The sequence below is a fragment of the Convolutriloba macropyga genome, chromosome 4 (assembly GCF_964194025.1).
Source record: "Convolutriloba macropyga chromosome 4, txConMacr16.3, whole genome shotgun sequence".
Lineage (NCBI taxonomy): Eukaryota > Metazoa > Xenacoelomorpha > Acoela > Convolutidae > Convolutriloba > Convolutriloba macropyga.
The window spans coordinates 6248426-6270610 of record NC_134471.1 but is presented as its reverse complement, the minus strand read 5'-3'; the positions used below and the strand labels follow the sequence as shown (position 1 = coordinate 6270610).

At 34.2% G+C, this 22185-nt stretch overlaps 1 protein-coding gene across 1 annotated transcript; it reads right to left on the bottom strand.

Annotated features, from left to right (window-relative positions):
- Nucleotides 1-3049: 3049 nt before the first annotated feature.
- Nucleotides 3050-20042, bottom strand: LOC142338235 (acid-sensing ion channel 4-A-like). Its single transcript, XM_075387895.1, has 5 exons — nucleotides 19917-20042; nucleotides 17008-17163; nucleotides 11655-11845; nucleotides 11059-11374; nucleotides 3050-3502 (listed from the first exon to the last, which is right to left on the bottom strand). Exons 1-5 carry the CDS (start codon nucleotides 20023-20025, stop codon nucleotides 3096-3098), a joined length of 1179 nt encoding a protein of 392 aa, XP_075244010.1. The 5' UTR covers nucleotides 20026-20042; the 3' UTR covers nucleotides 3050-3095.
- Between the last annotated feature and the right edge of the window lie 2143 nt (nucleotides 20043-22185).

The following is a 22185-nucleotide window of genomic DNA, read 5'->3' as shown; positions in this document are numbered from 1 at the left end:
AGGTTCCTTTAAAAGTAAACAATTCAAGTGATGTGCAAGAAATAAGATTTGATTGGTACAATGTCCAAAAAAATTAACGATGCGCCTACTCATTATGTCTTATATGCCTAAAAAAATTAATTAAAAACTAGAAGACCCAATCAATGGGTTTCACCTAGGTTTAAAAATTGAGCAACATGAGTTGAGTTTTCATATAAAGAATGAGGAAAGGTTTCATTTTATCTGAAAATCACAACTTCTTTCTGAACTGCTTAAATTACACGGAGAACCCCTACAGGAAAAACTATTACAAAAATTTTTATCTTTCTATCTAGTTTTCGTCTGTTACACTAATTTCTTACTCTAATGAGAAAATTACGCATCATCAACGATACTGAATTAAATTTGAACATTGTTTGTTTTGTGCAGGCAAAAATGAATGCGTTTGTCTGACCAATTAAAACAAAAATATCCTGATTTGGGTTTAACTCGATCCAAACTTGATCCAAATTCGTAACAACTCATGAATTTGAAACATAATGGTTACAAAAACTATTAAAAATTTCCTCGTGAAAAAGTTACAAAATTTTGTATTCCCTTTTATTTCAACAAAAACTGCTGCTCTCGGAAAAATTTAGCAAGGTAGATTTTAAAATTCTTTTTCCTTCATTGCCTGATGTCTAACCTTAGAACAGTCCTGGAATGCCAGTAAGTACCAATGTAATCTGACATTTATCAAAACAATTGATAACTCGTTTATAATATTTTACCGTTCTGATTTGTTGAGAAATTGCCAAATTGAACGCCAAGACTTACAGTAAATAGGTAAACTGTATTGCGAAAAGAAATTTATGAAAAATTACTCGCTCGTTCGAAACCAAGTATTTCTGAATAGCTTTTTAGCACAAACTAATGTTACGGGAATTGCTTTTCGGTCAGAAGTAAAATTTGAGAGGCAACAAATCATCAAAAAATCGAGATGAAACTGATTTTGCTATAGGGAACAGAGAAAACTAGATTGAAATTCAAAACAAGCTTTACGTCAATTTTAAAATAATTGACTCGCAATTAAAAGATGTGAAAGAAGCGCAAAAATAAATTGGTCAGATTTCTAACCTAAATAATCTAATTCTGCCAACAAAGCAATAGATAATATTTAATTGAAATCAAAAAGAATGATGGCTTGCTTAAAAAGTTTCTCTGACAGAAAAAGCCAATGGTTCTGACAGAAAAAACTGCACTGAGTAATCATTATCTCAAGTAATTTTTTTAGTTATTTTAATAACATCACTATTGCTATGATTAAAACAAAGAACAGTGCCATACTACTAATACACGAACAAATTAAATTTAGTAGCTCTCATTTTTATTAAAAGAGAACACAATGTCATGACCGAAATAACTAAAATAGAATTCGCAACTGAGTTCTAAAGGGAACAAAAAACCAAATTACTTTAAAGCTTGAAAAATTTTAAAAATCCTCTTTAACTACTTGTGTGAGATAAGTGTTAGAAAATTTTGGTTTCTGAGGGCGAATTTTAATGTAATGTTCACATCAATAGTGGTTAGTTGATGTTTACCAGGGTTTTCAAGATTTTAGTCCGCGATGCTTCTGAAATTGCTGCTAAAGGCAATGAGCCTGTTCTTATGTTAGTCAGTTGCAAATTTTGAATCCCTCAATGGGCTGCTGATTTCTTTTGATGACTTTGGAACTGTTTCCTGGAAAATTTGTTCCATTTGTCTGTTTCAACATTTTTTTAAAAAACAGATCCAAACCTCAATTGAGCTGTTCAAAAAGTGGCACCTTAAATTTTCAAGCTTTCAAACAACTCAATTTTTTGCTTCCATCGCTGCCTCCGCAAAACTAAAAAAAACGAAATTTACGTCAAAAACTCAAGTATCTCATTTACGTCAGAAACTCAAAAAAATGCAGAAACAGATCTTTAATAAATGCTGCAGCCATACAAATTAAGTCCTTTCGACTATAAAAAACCAGAGAAGGATAGTACTACTCAATTGTCGCTATTGCCGCTGTCCATTACCTCTGCCGGTTTTTGCAAAGCGTAATTGCGGAGAAGTTCCAGATAGTATAGACAAGGAATTTAATCACATTTTAAAAAAAATTTGCTGCTATTGTTTTTAATTCTTGTAAATCACTTTTCAGAGCAGTTTTTGTAAACAGGGCGTTGTTTTTTACACTTATTTGTAAATGGGACGTTACTTTTTAAACTTACTTGTGTGAGATTTTTTTCAATCATGTGAAAAAAATTTTGGCACCCGGTCTCAAAATGAGTTTTAAAAGAGAGTTGTGTACATCAAGCTGAGGTATCAGCTTGTTTTTTCTTTTCTTTTCTTTAGTTTTAGTTTTCATATTTAGTTTGAGACTACAGGTCTACGTAGCTATCGATGTTATTTTCTGGCAATACGACAGCTTTTTTATGTTTCTAAATTATGAAGCACTTTTTTGATGGTATGTATTTCTTGAGTTTGTAGTTATTGGCAATTTTTTTGAATGAAACTCAATACTAGTGTTAATTTTTAATTTTTTAAAACTTACTTGACATGAAAATATTGTAAGCTTCTTTAACTATTGTTTTGTAAATCAATTTGAACAGATCGCATAAGCAGACAACTAAATCAACAAGCATTTAAGTTAGTCACAAAGTTTGGTTGTCTGAAAAACAAGGTTTTGCGTTTCGGATTTTACGATAAATTCCAATCCTTTATCCGAGCTGGAGTTTCCTTAGATCTCAAGAGGAGTTGAAAGTGTTGATCGTCTTCTCAGAAAATATCATTTTTCATGAACAGTTAAATTGAGGTCAAATTTTAACATTAAGATTGTATTATTTTACTCTCGGTAGTCTGACTCGTGACTATTATTTGAGTTACCCTGGGCATACTGTTTTGACCTAGCCAGAATCAGCACTGGTTTTCAACGATGCACTTTGTTTTGCTATCATTCAGTTCAGCTTTAATAGGTCGGTAACTCCGGATAGAGGCATTCCTATTTTCTACTGACTTCTTAAAAAGTAAAAAAAAATTATCATGAACGGTTAAATTGTAGGTCCAATGATAGCAGTAAGAGCTAACAATATCTATGATCAGTCTATAATTGATTACACATAGGGTGAAATTATGATTACTGCTTGTTTCTCTTCTTTTTTGAGCAAATTTTGCTTCAAACAGTGGAACACATGCAACAGTACATCGTTCAGGAGGAATACAATCTCGACAAGCGAAATAAGACTAGCTCCGAAGCAAGCAGCCCACAGACCTCCAAAGTTACAAATAATATCTATAAATGTATACTTCAATTGCACTTCTATCTTCGTGGTCAGTAACGAAGATAATTTAATCTGGATGGAAATTCCATTTTTGCGCCAGAAATCATCGGAGAGACGTTTTGATTTTGAGTCGAATTGGAGAGGTTGAACGTACCTGATGCCGGGAATTTTGGAGTTTTTGTGGGTGTATGAATACCGAGTGAAGCTGCATGTTCCTTTGCATCTCAAGTTGCAATCGGCTTAAACAAAGAAATTTATCGAGGAAGTTATCGAGGAAGTTATCGAGGAAGTTATCGAGGAAGTTATCGAGGAAGTTATCGAGGAAGTTATCGAGGAAGTTATCGAGGAAGTTATCGAGGAAGTTATCGAGGAAGTTATCGACGAAGTTATCGACGAAGTTATCGAGGAAGTTATCGACGAAGTTATCGAGGAAGTTATCCATGAAGTTATCGTCGAAAAAAGTAGGGGTTTATCGTCAACAGTTATGAACGTTAAGTAACTAGTCGCGCTAAAAATAACAAAAAAGTGTGCAATGACCCAATAACAGAATGATCTGACCAAAGAATAAAGTTTTTTTTTCAGGCCATAGCTATCGTTGATAAGGACTAATTTTTGCGCACAGGGCTTTAATGATAAGTTATTGTGATCTTCAAGCCACATTTTAAACTTCGGCCGTTGTTTTTATTTTTTTTTCTGATTTGTTGATAGTTTTGTCGTTCTGCTGTGCAAGACTCGGATTCACTCAATGGAGCCTTTTATTTCTCTCAGATAGAAATTTTGTAGCAGCTTTTTTAGATCATGTTTTTCCTTTTTATAATGGTTCTGGAAGCAGTTGCTGTAAAAGTTTCAAGCAGTTGTTGTAAATGTATGTGTGTATTCGATTGACCTTTTTTGTCTTCTTATCCAGAACATTCTGGCAATTTCTTCGGCTTGCTTGAAAGATTTAGGTTGACAATCGCCTTCAAAAACGGGATAAACAACAGTCAATCCCGAGTGCATTAATGCATTTGGCACCCCTTGGGGTTTTGGAAAGCTCTGAAGGTAGGGTAAGCTGCTAAGGAACGCTTGAAGAGGCACATACTCATCGTTTAGAGAATGATTTTAGTGAGCGCGTGATTTTTTTTGGAATTTGATTTTTTTATAATTGTTCCGACCCCACTTGTGGGAGTAGGAATTATATACTCAAATTATTTTTTTGTTCAGACAAATTTGGCCGATCGATATATTCATGGTAGGGAAATGTCGGTTCGGAATCACGAAGATATTTTTGAATTTCGTGTTTTTCGAGAAGTTATTGGGGTTGAAAATTTTGTGTGAACACTTGATGTTTGGCATGATTTTTTTTTTCATTTTTTGTTCAAAAAAAGTTTCCTTCTACAAATATATCAATTCAAAGTCACATTTTATGCTACAAATGAAACTGTCTAACCTGGTAGTTTTCATCTCATAGGGAAGTTTACTCTAAAAACACTCGATTTCTATTTGAGAGCTGATATTTTAAAAACCATTTCAAATTTTTTTGATTTTTTTTGAAGTCAATTAGAGACTAACAATTTTTCAAAATCCAGGTTCTGTTCATAACAAACCTGATTTACAGTCAAATGATGCCAAATGAACAAATAATTCTTTTTTAAGAATCGCTCATATTTTTATGGCTCGGACTTTTCAGCCCTATGATATAGACTTGTTGACTAAAAATGCAATAGAATTCCTGAATATCAGTAAGTCAACCTATGTAGTAATTTGAGTGGACATGTAATGGCTGTTAGGACCTAAGAAATAATTTTCGAAATTTTTTTGAACATTAACTGATCTTAAAATTGTTTCTGTGAAACGTAAGCCAATATCACTATTGACAGGACCCCGTTCGTCTCTATCGCAACCAAAATAAATCTGGTTAGGGGTTTTATCATACAACTATTGTCTTTATGACTTGGATGACACGACTTTTCATAATATTTTTTAATTTTTGTTTTTTTTTCATAATTTTTGGATACTTCTGAAATCTTATCTCATTATCCTATTATTGCCAGTTCCCATTTGAATAGAGAAGACTTTCAATAGATCATAGATAAAATTTGCAGAGAAAAATGTATAATTTTACTGGCTTCGACACTGTCTTCTCGCACTATTATACTGATATTTGGTTTTTGCCTGTATTTTTTTGTCGTTTTTATAGTAATACGACTTATTGTGATGACTTATTGGTGATTTAAGTTTGACACAAATTCTTGCCTTCTCATAGAATCATAACATATTATATCTTATTCTCTAATGATTTCTCTTGAATTCTACTGAATTTAATGGCTTTGATACTACGAGTTTTCTCAAAAGTTTCGTGGTTCTAATAACTTTGTGCATATTTATTGTTTTTTTGAAGCCATATTGTTACAAAAAACAATAACATTGTTGTTAGATAAGTTTTTGAATACGAAAGTGTTTGAAATGAATGGTTCAATTTTTAGTGGCTCCGACATTTTTGTCTCATTTTTTTTCATTTTGATAATTTTGAGAGTTTTATATTTTTTAATGTAGTCGTAAAGGTGTGAGAATTCTCATAAGTCTCTAATTGATTGCTGAACGCTTGAAATTACTCGATGCAATGGGTTTAAATTATTTGGCCCTGAAGTTCATGATATTATTTGTTTTCAAATTGTTTCGTAAGCTTTTTAGTTTGCCAGAATGTTTTATCCAGAACATTCTGCCAAATTCTTCGGGTTTTTTGAAAGATTTTGGTTGACAATCGCCTTCAAAAACGGGATAAACAACAGTCAATCCCGATTGCATTATTGCATTAATGGATTTGGCAATTCTTAGTGTTTTGTTAAGCTCTGAAGGTAGAGCTCATTAAAACTGCTAGGGAACGCTTGAAGAGGCACATACTCATCGTTTAGAGGATGATTATAGTGAATGCGCGATTTTTTTGGTATTTAATTTTTTATCATTGTTCCGACCTCACTTGTGGGAGAAGGAACTATATACTCAAATTGTTTTTCGTTCAGACAAATTTTGCCGATCGATATATTCATGGCAGGGAAATGCCAGTTCGGAATTAAGATATTTTTGAATTTCGTGATTTTCGAGAAGTTATCGAGGTTTAAAGTTTTGTGTGAACACGTGATCTTTGGCATGATTTTTTTCATTTTTTGTTGAAACAAATTTTCTTCCTACAAATATTTCAATTCAAAGTTACTTTTTTTGCTACAAATGAAACTGTCTTGTTTTTCTAACCGGGTAGTTTTCGTCTCATAGGGAAGTTTACTATAAAAAACATTCGATATCTATTTGAGAGCTGATATTTTAAAAACCATTTCAAATTTTTCTGATTTTTTTTCAAGTCACTTAGAGACTAACAGCTTTTCAAAATCCAGGTTTTGTTCATGACAAACCTGATTTACAGTCAAGTGAACGCTTGAAATTTCTCGAGGCAGTAAGTTTACATTATTTAGCCCTAAAGTTCAAGAAATTATTTGTTTTCAAACGGTTTTGTATTCTTTTTAGTCTTTGTTGTTATAATTATCAACCAGTTACTAATTCTCATCATTGTGAGGCCCCAAGTACTTCCCGCTAGTTCGAAAATGAAATTGGCTATTCATATTACGTCGTAACTGGTGTTTGGTTTGTTGAACAATGTGCGTCATCACAAAGTTTTGTTTAGTGTTCAATATCTGTGTCATTTCTCTTCTTTAAGCTCATTCGCATATTATCAGATCCCGATGACTTTCAAATTAGGCCCAGGTAAACCTGATTATTCTTTCAGTATAATTTTAACTGAAGTAGTTCAATTAACATTTGAAATAAAAAACATTATATTCAGATAACAGCTGAAGGTTTTAATGGCCTCAATATTTTGTGTTTTCTTAAGTCGTTAGTTTTTTTTTAATTTTTCTTCGTTTTTTTTTCCGTTTCTGTGGCTTAATTTGACCAGATACAGATTCTATTGGTTTCGTAATAACTTTTTAAATAAATTTATTATGAATTTTTAATTTAAAACTTAATGGTTTTTAGGACGTTTGTAAATATTTGGTTTAAAAACTATTGGTTGGTTTTTGAATTTCGCCTCAATATTGCTTCTTTTTGTCAAATTGTTATCTGATTTCAATAATATAAATTCCCATCTATTTTCTAGTAACGAAAATACAAATTCGTGTAGTTAACGTTTCTTCTGATTGTGTTTTGATGTTGATACTGGGTGCTTTTAAGTTTAGATGTTGAATTTTTGTAGTACAAAATGTTTTTTTTTGCTTGCTTTGTTGTTTTTTTTCTCCTGTAGTCTTATTAATGGTGTGAGATCTCGTGAGCGCTGTAATGAGGCATGGCATTATGTTATTCTTTCAGTAGTAATTGTAACGGTTTTTTTAAACTCAAAGATCTATTTTTGGTTATCTCTTCAATCGGTTGACAGTTATGTCAAAAATGTAGATGAGCGCGGATCGGAACATCATGTGCAAACGCACATTAACGAGCCTCCTTGTTTATATATATTTTTTCTTTTTTTGAGAATTTCAAGTTTCTTGATTTTTGAGAATTTCGAGAATTTCGCTTATTTTGAGAATTTATTTTTTGTATTTTATATTTTGCATTTCATTGTATTCAGATTGATTTGGACGCTAAGAGGAAAACGCACACCATTTATTAATGATGTTTACTCTAAGATTTTTCGAACCTTTATCAGTGCCCACAAAAAATTGCTATGAGTACTTTTCAGAATCTTTTTAACTATTCATTTTTGATGCTCTGTAAGTCCACCAATTTGCAAGCAAGATTTTTATGGAAGAGAAGCTACACCGTTTTTCAATTATAAGCCGAATTTTAATCTAAAAAATGCTAGCTTGTTAACTTATTCTATCATGCTTTCGGGCCTGAAATGCCAGTGAAATCTAAATTAGCATCTATTGTTTGAGGTAATAAAACTCATAGATATCACTGTATGTATCTCTGAATGATTGTTTTTCTTGGGTATTCCTCCTCAAGATGATTTTGACAATTTTGAATAATATTCAGGCGCAATATTTTGAGGCGAGCTCTAGGCACGCCTTTGAAGATTTTTATACGTGACCAGAACCCTAATGAAAATGATCATTTCACTTTGAACTAGGCAGTTGCGGGGCTGAACAAGAGATAAGTTTCAAATCAAGTTTTTCAGATAATTTAGGTGTTCGGGCTGCAATTGAACCTCTGGGTTTACTGTTTTTGTTTCGATTATTTCAATGAAATTTTTTGTCAGCGGTGTCCAAAAGCTAATCATTTAGGGCTGACAGATTTGATTTTTCTCAATAAAAAATTGTTCGGCTGCAATTTTTTGCATTGCATTTTTTTTCGGAGTTAAACTTGAAAAAAAAGGTTGAAAAGTTGAGGATTCAAACAAAATTTTCTGCGAAATTTCTAAGTCTTACTTTAGCTGATTGTTTCAATGTTCTGATTTAACTATGTTTTTCTTTAAATGCATTCGTGCTCTATGAATTACGTTTGACCTCAATAACCGACCGAAAACAATTGCATGGAAAGAAGGGATTTTGAGCATGGAAGCTTTGATATCACATCACATTTGCTAATAAGACCTTGTTGTTGAGTAAAAAGATATTAAAGATATCTTTTATTTTAAAGATAATAAAGACAAAAAGCATTTGTTGTGACTCTGCGTTGTTTTTTATTTGTTTTTGGTAGAATCGACGTTGTTAATAGCTATTCTGCCTACTTTAGTTTTTATTGATAATTTTGCCTCAAATTAGTTTAGACAAAATTCAGAAAAAAGATAGTAAAATTCGATAGGTTATCCTCTGTGACTTTCTTTGTTGTTTTTGAGTAGGCTTTTGGCTTTGATGTTTCAAATGCTGCCATTTTGTTTAAAAATATTTTCTCGTTTATTCTTTACTCCTGTCGTCTCCCAAACGACCTTTGTTCAGACCATCACAATTTTAAATAAGCTCCATTACGATAATTGCAGACAAAAACAATCTCTGATAGGACCATACCAGACCAAAATGACCTTTGATCAGAATTTTCCAGCCCAAATCACTGCTGATTAGACCACTTTAGACCATAATCACCACTATTCCGGCTATTGGAGATTAAATTGACCACTGATCAGACCTTTCCAAAAAATATGACTATTTAACAGACCAACCCATATAAAAATTACTTTTAATCAGATCAAAGTAGACCAAAGAAAATTTGTTGAGACAATTGCAACCCAAAATGACCGCTTTTAAAACCATCACCGACCAAAATGTTCGCTGATCCGATTATACCATACCAAACCTACATCTGTTCAGACCATCTCAGACCAAAATTACATCTGATCAGACAATCATCGATCAGAAAGACCTTTGATCAGACCACCTCAAACTGAGTTGACTATATATCAGATTATCTCAGACCAAAATGACAACTGATCAGACCATCTTAGAAAAAAACGATCTTTGATTGGAGACCGATATAACCGCTGATCAAATTATCATTTATCAAAATGACCTCTAATAGGACTAAGAGGATCAAAATGGCTTCTAGTCAGACCATACAAGACCGCAAGTACAGCTCATCAGACTACATAGGGCCTCTGATCTCACTATCGCTGGCCAAACTTACCAATGATCAGACGACCATCACAGATAGAAGTGACCTCTAATCAGAAACCATCCAATTACAAACCTGATCAGGCTTTTCTAGACCAAAATGACATTTGATCAGACCATCTTAGACCAAAATGACATTTGATCAGACCATCTTAGACCAAAATGACATTTTATCAGGCCATCTTAGACCAAAATGACATTTGATCAGGCCATGTTAGACCAAAAAGACATTTGATCAGGCCATCTTAGACCAAAATGACATTTGATCAGGCCATCTTAGACCAAAATGACATTTGATCAGGCCATGTTAGACCAAAGTGACATTTGATCAGGCCATCTTAGACCAACATCACATTTGATCAGGCCATCTTAGACCAAAATGACATTTGATCAGGTCATCTTAGACCAAAATGACATTTGATCAGACCATAATAGGTCAACATGAACATGATCACATTATGTCAGATCAAAACGACCTATGACCCGGCCCTCTCATTACGAAATTACACACAATCAGACCATCCCAGACCAAACTGGCCACTAATAAGACGATCCTAGATTGGAATGTAATTATTGTTGATCAGACTATGCCAGACATTAATCACATTTGATCAGACCATTTTAGACCAGAATGATCGCTGATCAGAATATCCCACGTGAAAATGATCTCTGTTCAGACCATTTCAGACTGAAATTACCACTTATCAGACCATCTCAGCCCAAAAAGACCTATGATCAGACTATCCCAGAACAAAATAACCGCTGACCAGACTATCCCAGTACGAAATGGATGGTGATGAAACCATGACAAATCAACATTAACTTTGATCAGAGCATCGTGGGCCAAAATGAACTAATACCTAGACCAACCCCTACCAAAATGACCGCTGCTGAGCCCATCTCTGATCAAAATGACATCTGTTCAGACCCTCTCAAGCGTAATTGACCTCTGAAGCGAATTAGAGCTGCAAGGGAGTGCAATTACTGCGTCGCCTTTTTTATACAACCCTGTTGTTCCTCCGCTCTAAAAATTTTGATGATGAGCCTGAGAGAATCATGTAATTTTACACGATTTCTCGTGTAAATAGGTCTTTTATCGTGTGTCTCTTTTTACGCGAGAAATCGGGTAAAACTGCGCGATTTTTTGTTGAAATCACACGAGTATCTAGTCAGCTTCATTTTTTCGACTAATATTTCAGAATTGGCAAAAATTGACAAACCTTCGTTGACTTTGCTCAGACAGAAGAGCATGTCGAAAGCCCCACACATTGGGTAGTCCCCGTGATCGGGTTCCAAATAGGTCAGCATGTTACACCCACACACTTCCCGCTGCTTCAGAGTTATACACTCCTCGATACACATGTAGTAACTGTACCCGGGGTCAAAGGTCAACATTTCTGCGGTGTCCTCTTCTATGCAGATTGGACGGCCTGAGTTGTCATTGTAGTTGAGTTGCTGTAGCTCTATCACGTGGTGGAACCCAGGGGATATTTTGACAGCTGATTGTCTGTCATGTCGCGATGGTTTCTTGTTTTTCTACCATGAATTGTTGAAAGTAGTTCGTTTTCATTTTTATAAAGATGAATCAAATAAAATTAGATTTTTTAGTTTGCTAAATTACATGCAACCACAACTGTGAAATGCATGACAAATTTTGTATCGCTTTATAGCACGTTTCTATGTAAAAAAAGACAGAAGAACATGTGCGCCCGGAGGTTTGGCGTAAAAGTTACGCCCATTAAAGTTGGGGGGGGGGGGGGGGGGTGCAGAGTAGATCTAAGACTATCTGAACTTTTTAGTGCGAAAGTCTATCTACCTCAGCAAACATGAGTGTGAGGACGAGATCATTGTCAACTAGGACATCAGCATTTGATTGGTTCAGAGTGAGAATGAGTTCCAATTTGTCGAAAGGCCCAAATGCATCTGGGGAAGGGTTGAGGAATTTGTAACATGCAGCCTCGGTGTTCAACGAAGTCTCCCAAAAAGAGTCGTCAATACAACTCTTGCCTGAAAAATATTTTCGATTTTTTGAAATCATTTTTTTCAAAGTTAATTGTACTGCAAATATTGTTGAAGAAAATTTTACAATTGTGAAGTTTACAACTATGAAACTTCTCAAAAGTTTTTTGTAATTATTTAATTAACAGTTCTGTATTTCACGAGTTTGAATTTTATTACTCTGAAGTTTCAGTTTTACCATATCTACTAAGATATGTAGGACGGTGTCAGGACAATTTCCCCAATTCCATTTTACCCAATGCCATTATACCAATGCTATTTTGCACAACCTGCCATTTTATCCAATGCCATTTTTCCCAATGCCAACTTACCCAATTTACCCTATTGCTAAATTAAACAGAACGACTATTTAGTTGACTAGAAATTATATGGCCCGTGGAACTTGATATGAAACTATCACAACTGAACGTGGGATTAGCCGAGTATATAATTAAATGCCCTGTTGGATTTGATATGAAACTATCACAATTGAACATGGGATTATATTGTCCACAAATATTTCAAGTCATCCTTGTAATAGCGACTGCTATATTGTAGTCCGATAAATGAACGAAAAGATCAACCCGGACTTGAGTCTCAGACCACTTCAACGCTGTACCAGCATATTTTAAGAGTAGAAACTTAATTCAATTCTGAAACATTGCATCTTCAGCACATTTTTTAAAGGTTTTTTATGTGCAGTTTTTATCCATTATGGTTATATTGAGGTAATAGAGTTCGCCCAGGCTAAGTTTATACCGTATAGTCTTATACCCCAAAATTAAGTCTGAGCAGAATAAAGTCATACTTTTGTAGCCTATAACTGGTAACCACTATAGTAGTATACACGCTATCTATGCATATATATCTATATCTATATATATATATATATATATATATATATATATATATAAACAAGTTTGTAGTAAATTACCACAAAGCCCATTTGGCTTAGTTGTTAAGACCTTGCTACGTAATTTAAATGATACAAGTACGCACGCGGAAGTTCGAATCGCACATAAATCAAACCATGTGGGCAGGAGTTAAGATGCATATGTTTTTTCTCATGAAATAAGTGTTACTCAAAAATCAAGACTGGGCAGAGTAAATTGTGACATGAACAGAGTACTGGCCATTCTAAAAAACAGACTGTTTTTAGACCAATTCAGCGTTGATCCAACCTCCGAGAAAGAACATTGAGTAAGTTGGTGTTGGGTAAAATTGCGTAGGGTAAAATGGCATTGGGTAAAATGGAATTGGGTAAATTGTCATGTAACCGTCATTTTATTTTTTATCCATTCTCATTATTGTTAATTGATATTAATTGTTGTCAATCAGAAGACTTGCAGAATACATTTGCTATGTTGAGAAGCCTATTTTTTTTACCCTATCATAGTCACCATAACTTATCGTCCCGAATATGACAGCCCTAGCTAATTTTCAAGCGGTTATTACCTCTTGCGTTCTAATCCTTTTTTAATTTCTCTCGTACAAAGTTTGAAGCAATTTTTCTAAACATATGTATTTGTTATTCAACCTCTTTCGCTTGACCGTTTTTCGCTTTTGTTCTGGAACATTCATCGCTCTCAAGTTATAAACACTTAAAGCCCAATTTTAAAGTTAAATTTTTACCAAAATTCGTTACGAGGGCTATTGCGTATCGTTTTTGATACTAGTCTTTTCATCTTTCAATTAAAAGATCAGATGTAAGCCGAAATGTCAAATGAAATTAAAATATTAGTTAGTTTGTTTTTAATAAAAAAGAATCAATTGAGTTGTTTTTTTCTTTAATTCGATACCATTGGGGGTCAATCAATTGTAACCATGTTCCAGAAGTATACCGCTGGGCAGGTTTATTCTCTTATTAAGCCGGGTAGTTTGTTCTTATACAGTTGCTTATTTCTACCATGCGTTTCATTTCTTCCATTCTCTTAGATAACGATACCGTTTGATCATTAACAACAAAGAGTTGAATTTGACTGAGCTCAATTTTTACCAGTATATGTGCGTAAAAGAACGCCGGCTAAAGGTTTCAGAGTAGCCCATCAAAATTATGAAAATATATTTCATCTTTCTGATTAAATAAGCGCCATAAATTGCGCATAGTTTCCTTGTTTTAAGAAGCGATGTTTTAGTTAGCTCAAATATGCTTAGAAATCACACTACGCTGAAATGAAAAAAAAATATTTTTGTGCAGCTAACTTTGTGATAGTTTATAATCAAGTCCGATTGGTATCTGAGACATGGTTGCGCATCAAAATGTTTGCAATATGCATTAATTGTTTTTGACAATGGACACTTATTTTGAATGCTGGCTTACTGAATGCATAATAATATGATGCTGACAGACAAACAAATTTCTGACTCCATCATATTTGAGCCAAAGTCTATAATTCGACATTTTTTCTTGGCATTACAGCGGGAAAAATGAAGGTGAATTTTATACCTTTGGTTACTGAAATTACATTTACAGATTTACGGACAAAAAAAGGACAAAACAGTCCAAGACCAAATAGTCCAGGAAAAAACTACCAAATAGCAAAACATTCCCAAAAAGAGTTCTACTCAAATTAGTCCGAAGAAAGCAGACAAAACAGTCTCAAATGAAATATTCCGAGTCAAATGGTTGGTAAAACAAATATGCGCGAATAAGCAAACAAATTCTTTGTGTTTTTCAATAAAGTGAATATCGAGCTGATTACAACACAATTTTGTCAAATTAAACGTATTTTGATCCCAGTTTTTTTTGTTTAGTTCTAATCCATACCAATTGAAATCAATGCTTTTAAAGGGTTACCTTATAGATTTTTGCCAATTGGTTGTATATTATATTTGCCATTGCTTCAGTTTTTATTCGAATTGTTTTTCCTGAGAATATTTTGTCGACTTTCATTGGACTTTTTTATGTGGGACTATTTTGGATAGAACTCTTTTGTCCAATAGTTTTTGGCAAATTTGGATTTATGGTTTTGGTTTTACCCGGGTTTAGTTTGTGTGGGGTCGTTTTGATTGAAATTTTGGGATTGTATTTTCTGGGACTGTTCCGAATGTTTTTGTTTGGCTATACTTTGCATTGGCACATTAGCCTGAGACTTATTTCTGGTGCTGTTTTGTCTCACACTGTTTCGTCTGGGAAGATTTTCCAATATGGAATAGTTTATTCGTGGAATTTTCTCCGATTTGATACTGTTTTTGCATAAAATGTTTTTTCTGGGAATGTTTTGCTATTTTGCACAGTTTTGTCGGCGACTATCTGCGACTGTTTTATCGTGAAATTTTATGAAACTCAGAACTGATTTGCGTGTGACTGCTTTGTCTAAGACTGTATGTGAGACTGTGTTGTCCGAAATTTTAATGCAGTTTGGATTCGATTTGTCTGAGGCTGCCTGGAACAGTTTCGTCAGCAAAATTTTTACAGTTTTCGACTTTTTTTACCGGGACTTTTTTTTGCTTCAGGTCCTATCCTGGATTATTTTGCAATTGTAGACTTTTTTGTCTAGGACTGTTTTGTCCGGGATTGTTTGCAATGAAAGATTTTTTCTGGCAATACTTGGCATTGTAGGACTGTTTTGTCAGGGACTTTTTTGTCAGGGTCTATTTAGGCCCAGCATACTGTTAAACATTAAAAAGCCCATAATTTAAGGAACAGTGTGACGAAAAAACCCGACAAACGAATGGAGCAAGAAAAAAATACTGCAATTGTCCGCAAACAAATTGTGTTTAAGCATGGCAGCTATTACCTGCAGGAACAAAAATGGATCAAAGTCGTAAAAACAATTAAGAACGAACCAAACACGATGAATAGGTTTGTTGTTCTCTGCTGAAAAATCCCAAAAGTGATTTGTCATTATTGAAACTTTATGTCGTGAAGACAAAAAAAGAACACATGGGGGCAAATTTAAATTTCTCTAGTTTCGTTAGAAAAAGCAATCTGATCTGCGATTACTGATATTGAGTGACAAGACGAGAAAAGATCAACAGAAACATGCCAAATTAAAGGCTGTAAAATTATCTGGTCAAAGTCATATGAACCTTTAACCATCAACTCAGATCTTTAAACAGGCTCAATTTTGTCTCGTTGGAAATCCAATGAAACCTGTCATTTCAAACGATTGATATAATTGACTAGAAAAAAAAAACAATAAATACTGGCAAACCGCAAATAACTTATTTTTTTAAAAAACGAATAACTAGGAAGTAAGGAAAAACCATGAAAGGCTCCTGAAATGCAGCTGAACATATTAGAGCGCGTGTTTTGCCTTCATCAGCATTTGCAAAACTTCAAGAACAGAATTAGTGGAAATAGAAATAAAAAAAGCTACACGTAAAAATTTCTCTTTTAGAAACTCTAATTTTTTTTCAAACACCATTTTCTCTCTCTTCTTTTGGCTGAGACTTTTTCTGGTGCTGTTTTGTCTGGTAACATTTTACAATGTAAAACTATACTGATACTGTTTTGGCATGTACTGTTTTTTCTGGGAATGCTTTGCTATTTGGCACATTTTTGTCTGGCCACTGTCTGGGACTGTTTTATAGTGAAATATTATGAAATTCAGAGCTGTTTTTCTTGGGACTGCTTTTTTTGAGACTGCGTGTGAGACTGCTTTGTCCTAGAATTTATTGCAATTTGGAACTGTTTTCTCGGCAAAATTTTTACAGTTTTTGACTGTTTTTACTGGGAATTTTTTTGCTGGAGGTCTTGTCCGGGATTATTGTGCTGGTAGTCTTTTGTCTGGGAATAATTTGCAATTTAGGACTGTTTTGTGAGGACAGTTTTGTGATTTTTTTTTGTCTGGGACAGTTTTGCGTCTGGGGCTGTCTTGAACTGTTTTATATGAGAGTATTTCTAGCACCGTTTTTTCTGGGGTTGTTTCGACGGACTTACGACCTTCTTTCTGAACCTTCATGTTCACTGCGCTTGATTCCTCTTATAATTTATAAAATGGGAGAAAGATGCCCTTTGTCGAGTAGTCTACTAATAAAAAGACCATGGCCGGCCAGTGTTGGGTCTCTAAAAAAGCTGTGGTTCGACTTTAATACTGTTTTCATCCATGTATTTAAGGTAAGGAAATTGACCCCCGAAACACCCCCCCCCCCCCCACCTACAACCTCGACTTCTTTAGTTTTTGATATGATTGATCTCTCGACGAGGGTGTACTGAGAGATCCCACCTTTCCATGCGCAGAATCGGAAGAGGTCCTTGAAGTCCATCATTGTGATGTCATAGAGCTCACTCATAATATCAGCGGGCTCTCTAGTGGGGTCTGACTGATTCGTGTACATCCGCTGATTGGCTATTAGGGTGTCCAGCAAAGTTGGTTTAAACACTGAAACAAAGAGCTCGTTCATGAAAGAAATTATTAAAATTTTCAATTATTTTCGCCTTGAATCAATAGTTATCTCAAATTGGTACCACAAATTTTTTGAAGGCAGTTCTAGTTCAAATGTCAGACTTTTTCGACTTTGTCTAAACAAATTGCACCCATGCAGGTTTTTAATTGCTTTCGAACAAAAATTGAAACAATTGTTGCAGTCTATTGTATTTTCATTATTGCCCCTCCAGTAGTTTGAGGGCAATTTGTCACAATCTAGTCGTTTTTTTTAAAAGTCACATCCAAATGTAGCCAAATATGGTGTTTTGACGTGACAGGTGTCATCTGGCATGGACTCAGCTTATGGTTCAGTTCAGTAATCGGGAATTGCATATATTTATTAAAATTGATTTGTATTGAAAGGGGAAATTTGTAGCTGTCTGCAACAAACTGGTTACAACTGGCTTATCAAATTCACAAAATAAAATTGAAGCGCAGTTATTACATAAGCTAACTGTGACTAGTACTTTTTTGCTAATGATATGGCAGACACAGGATATAGAACTCTCAAATTGAATCTACCGCTAATAAGACTATTTTGGGAGACTTTTAACCTCAAAATCGAGAATGTTAATAATTGTATCTGAGAAACTTGAAATGGAACTGTGGTCGCTCAGTGTTCCGACAATTCATAGATCTTTTGTCTTTATTGACAAAACTTGGGGATCCTTCCCCTGATCTTCATAATCTCAATTCTTGTAAAAAATAGCCATGATAGATCTCATTAACATTCATTAGAATTGAAAAAAGAAAAACTGGCTCTTATTCTATGGGGTCGATCCACTGTTATTTGACATTGTTATTGATGGAAAAGCTCTCAAAATGAGCTTGATGTTAGAGATTAAGAATAAAAAAACATTAATCCAGAAAAAATAGAGCACTTTAGTTTGTGGCCAAGTTTAGATGCTTTATTGATCTTCACTTAGAAAAAAAAGTGTAAACGTAAGCTTCGTTAATTGAGCTCAAATGTCATTTTTGAGTGATGAAAATCAATAACATATCACTCAATTGGTTGCTATAAATTGATCTAAAAGCGAGCAACAAATTTTGTCACGCTCACATAATAAACTGCACAGAAATTGAAGACATCAATTGGTTGCCATAAATAATCATTGATGGAGACAACGATGAAAAAACATAACACAAGACTTGAATTAAAACGTAAAGAAGTAAAAAATCTAATAACATGTCTATCAGTCTTTTTAAACTAACTTCTGATTGTCAACAGAGCACAAGACCTTCTACACGAGCAAAAAAAATCTGAGCAGTAAACCTACGCTATGAAAAATTAAAAAAGTTCACATTTTGACGCGGTAGTCATTGACAAATATAATATATACTGTAATATTTAGGCCCAGCATGCTGTTAAACATTAAAAAGCCCATAAATTAAGGCGCAGTGTGACAAAAATACCAACAAATGAAAGAAATAGGAAAAAATTGTCCGGAAACAAATTGTGTTTAAGCATGTCAATTATTACCTGCAGGAACAAAAACGGATCAAAGTCGTGAAAACAATTAAGAATGATCCAATTACGATGAATAGGTTCGTTGTTGTCTGCTGAAAAATACCAAATGTGATCTGTCATTATTGAAATTTTATGCCGTGACGACAAAAAAAGAACACATGGGGGCAAATTTAAATTTCTCTAGTTTCGTTAAAAAACCAATCTGATCTGCGATTAGTGATATTGAATAATAAGACGACAAAAGAACAACAGATGGCAACATGCCAAATTAACGGCTGCAAAGTTATAGGGACAAAGTCATCTAAACCTTTAACCACCAACTTAGATCTTTAAACAAGCTCAATTTTGTCTCATTGGAAATCCAATGAAACCTGTCATTTCAAAGTTACTTCACTAGAAAAAACAAAAAATACGGGCAAAATGCAAATAATAACTAATTTTGTTTTTGAAAAGAAATAACTAGGAAGTAAGGAAAAACCATGAAAGGCTCCAGAATTGCAACTAAACATATTAGAGCGTCTTTTTTGCCTTCAGCGGCATTTGCAAAATTTCTCAAGAACAGAATTAGTGGAAGCAGAAATAAAAAAAACTACACGTGAAAAATGTTCTCTTTCAGAAACTCTAAATTTTTTTCAAACACCATTTTCTCTCTACTTTTAAAGCTGAATATCACTCTTTCAAACTATTCATTTTTTCAATTCTTTTTCTACTCCAGCTTGAAAAATCTCACCGCTCTAATTTGACAGCTCATTGTGAACAGATCCCAATAAACATCATGGGAAGACTTCGGAATCGACTCAAACTACAAATCAAAACTACTCGGGCCCCAGTCAAGTACTCATTATATAAAAAAACTTTTGCTCTCTTATACTACTGATTTTGGAATGAAAACGTGGACGAAAAACAAAATGAGAAAGGACGAATCTGATAAGATTTTCCTGGATAACACCTCAAATTGGGACTCTAAAACAATTATTCCCAAAATACCTCTAAACAGTTAATTGTTGTTCAAAAAACAGCCACCAAAAGATAAATGAACAATGCAAACAATGGACGCAAACGATGGACAATACAAACATTAGATACAGTGGAAACCGAGAAAAATAAAGGGGCGAAAACAACAAGATTTACAAAACAATCCGGCAAATGCTTCTATGCTCTGATAGAACCTAATCCAGACACAAATCAGTCATTATCATAATGCAAAGTTCATTTGATGAAAAGATCCTTTTTTACTTACTGAATTTGGTGCTGTTACTATAAGAACCTCTCCCAACCAACATCGAGTATACACTTTCCAAATACTGATATTTGTCAATCATTTCCCTCAGATTCCCCGAAGCAATCATTTGCCTCACATCCGACATCATCTTGTTATAACTCATTAACGACATGAAGTAAACAGCTGTCTTCGAAAACTCAAAATGCAGCAGGTATTGAAATATCTTCTCATGATCAGAATTAATGGGACAAATATAAATATCGGGAAAGGTCAAGGAATTTCGGGCGATATATGTGAGCGACGTTTCGGTCGGTTGGTTTATCAAATATTCCTCAAACGAGTTATAAGTCAGTAACCCACAGGTTATAAATGCTAACGATAGGCCTATTACGTAAAATAATCGCCAAGCCCAGAAACGTCGTGCGAGTAAAATCCCGTTCAAACCGTCAAGCGAACCTTGATAGGCACAAACAACTAAGGAATAGATCAAACGGTTTTCATTCATTTTTGTAGTGAATAAAAATTAATAATCGTGGGGTATAGAAATTGCATAAAAGCTGCTGCCATGAATACAAAAGAAATATTCTGATACAAAATTACAGAAGTATTTTTTGTAGGTTTTTAACTATAGATGGTGCTGTATTTTTATTTGCTTTTGCAATTAATTTTTGAATTCAAATATCAAGAAATAGTATATAAAAATTTACATCTGATTCGACTGCTATAAATATACTCCAGTTTTATAAATTAAAACTGAAATGTTGAAAAAAAATTCATATCTATGTTCAGTTGACTAGGATAAGGTTCATTTTTTTCTTTAAAGAAGATACTAAGCTGTTTGTAGTTTGAGCTGATCAAAGAGATGCGAGAACTGCTCATTACTATGTGAAGCAGATCTTTCATTTTTTTCGAACATAATAGGACTAAATTCAACAAATTTTTATCCTTATGATATCATCCTCTTGAAATGTTTCTTTGCAGTGAATTCTAAAGCAGACAGTTTTTTCGGCTGTATGTTGATATTTCTCAGGAAAACTCGATTTAAAAAAAATGTGTCAGCAGATATATAACTACGGCACCTCAAATTTACCATTGACTTGTTTTCTTCATTCAGAGTTTTTCTTAGAGATTTCATTTGACTATCTTTAAAGATATTCAGCTCTTTGATATTATTTTATCTCAAGAATTCTCAGCCCTTCCAGTCACTTGTGTTTTATATGTTTTGCTTCATGTTAATGCAATAATATTGTTTTTGGCGTTCAGCTAGAGGTCAATTCATTTCTGATGTTTTTGAAACTCTTTCTTTGAATAGGGTGAGTTCACTAAAGTACCTTAGCAGACATAGTTGAGCATTTTTGGTCAACTACTTTAGTCAGATGATAAAAGGATTTAAATATTACTTTCAAACTTTAGAATCTTTTCATAAGTTTTGTCAGTAATATATGCCTAGCAGCAACTATTTAACATAGCAAGGAACTAAAACATATTTCTAACACTGAAAACTAAAATGTCAACATTTTGGCTTCCATGATTTGGCTTTTATACGCTAGCATCGTGGGACATAAAGTCAAGTTTTTTTTGCGGCAAATCACCTTTAATTTCCTTATTAACCTATCATGAGGTTGCATCGCAACATGCTCAAGGGGTGCAAAAATAAGAGGATAAAATAAGATTAGAGCCACCAAATAAATAGTCTTTCCACTTCGAGCTAGAATCCATAAACACAAATTAGTTCGAATCAAAATATATGCAGCCCACTTGGCCTAAGCAAGAGTGAGAAAAAATATATACAAAAAGTAGCTGATCAGCAAAAACACGAGCGAGATCGGAGACAGGGTGGATGAAGACCCCGTGAGCCGTTTCCACTGTCACTACTCTGTTGTTTCCATATCATCCGGGGAACACTTCTTCCACACTTCCCCGATGCCAAATACTACGTGGGTTGATGTATTTAAGAATCCTCTCCACATCATCGACCTTGCGTGAACTCCTGTTGCTTTTGATACATTTTGGTCTTTTCATCAAGGTTGGCAGGTATTCCCGAACCATTCTTCTCCAAATGTGGCCGAGGAATTGATGTACATTCTTCCAAGACTTCATACTGGCTGGCTTGTTTGACGGTAATACACGGGATGGAAGGGAGTTGTGAAGGCGTTGGAGCATTATATGGTTCGTTGTCAACTGTTCATCGTGTTCTAGGGCGTCTGAAAAATTTGTAAGGGGTCCAGAGTTCATCATAGCTTCTGCTTCGAACCATGATTGTGTGGAACACGTCAAAAGTGAATTT

Coding starts and splice junctions, on each gene's coding strand:
- LOC142338235 (XM_075387895.1), bottom strand. CDS start 20,025: ATGATTGCTTCGGGGAATCTGAGGGAAATGATTGACAAATATCAGTAT. Junction 11,846..17,007: donor CCGATTCTGCGCATGGAAAG/GTGGGATCTCTC, acceptor AATATTTTTCAG/GCAAGAGTTGTATTGACGAC. Junction 3,503..11,058: donor TCTGAGCAAAGTCAACGAAG/GTTTGTCAATTT, acceptor TCTTTGTTTAAG/CCGATTGCAACTTGAGATGC.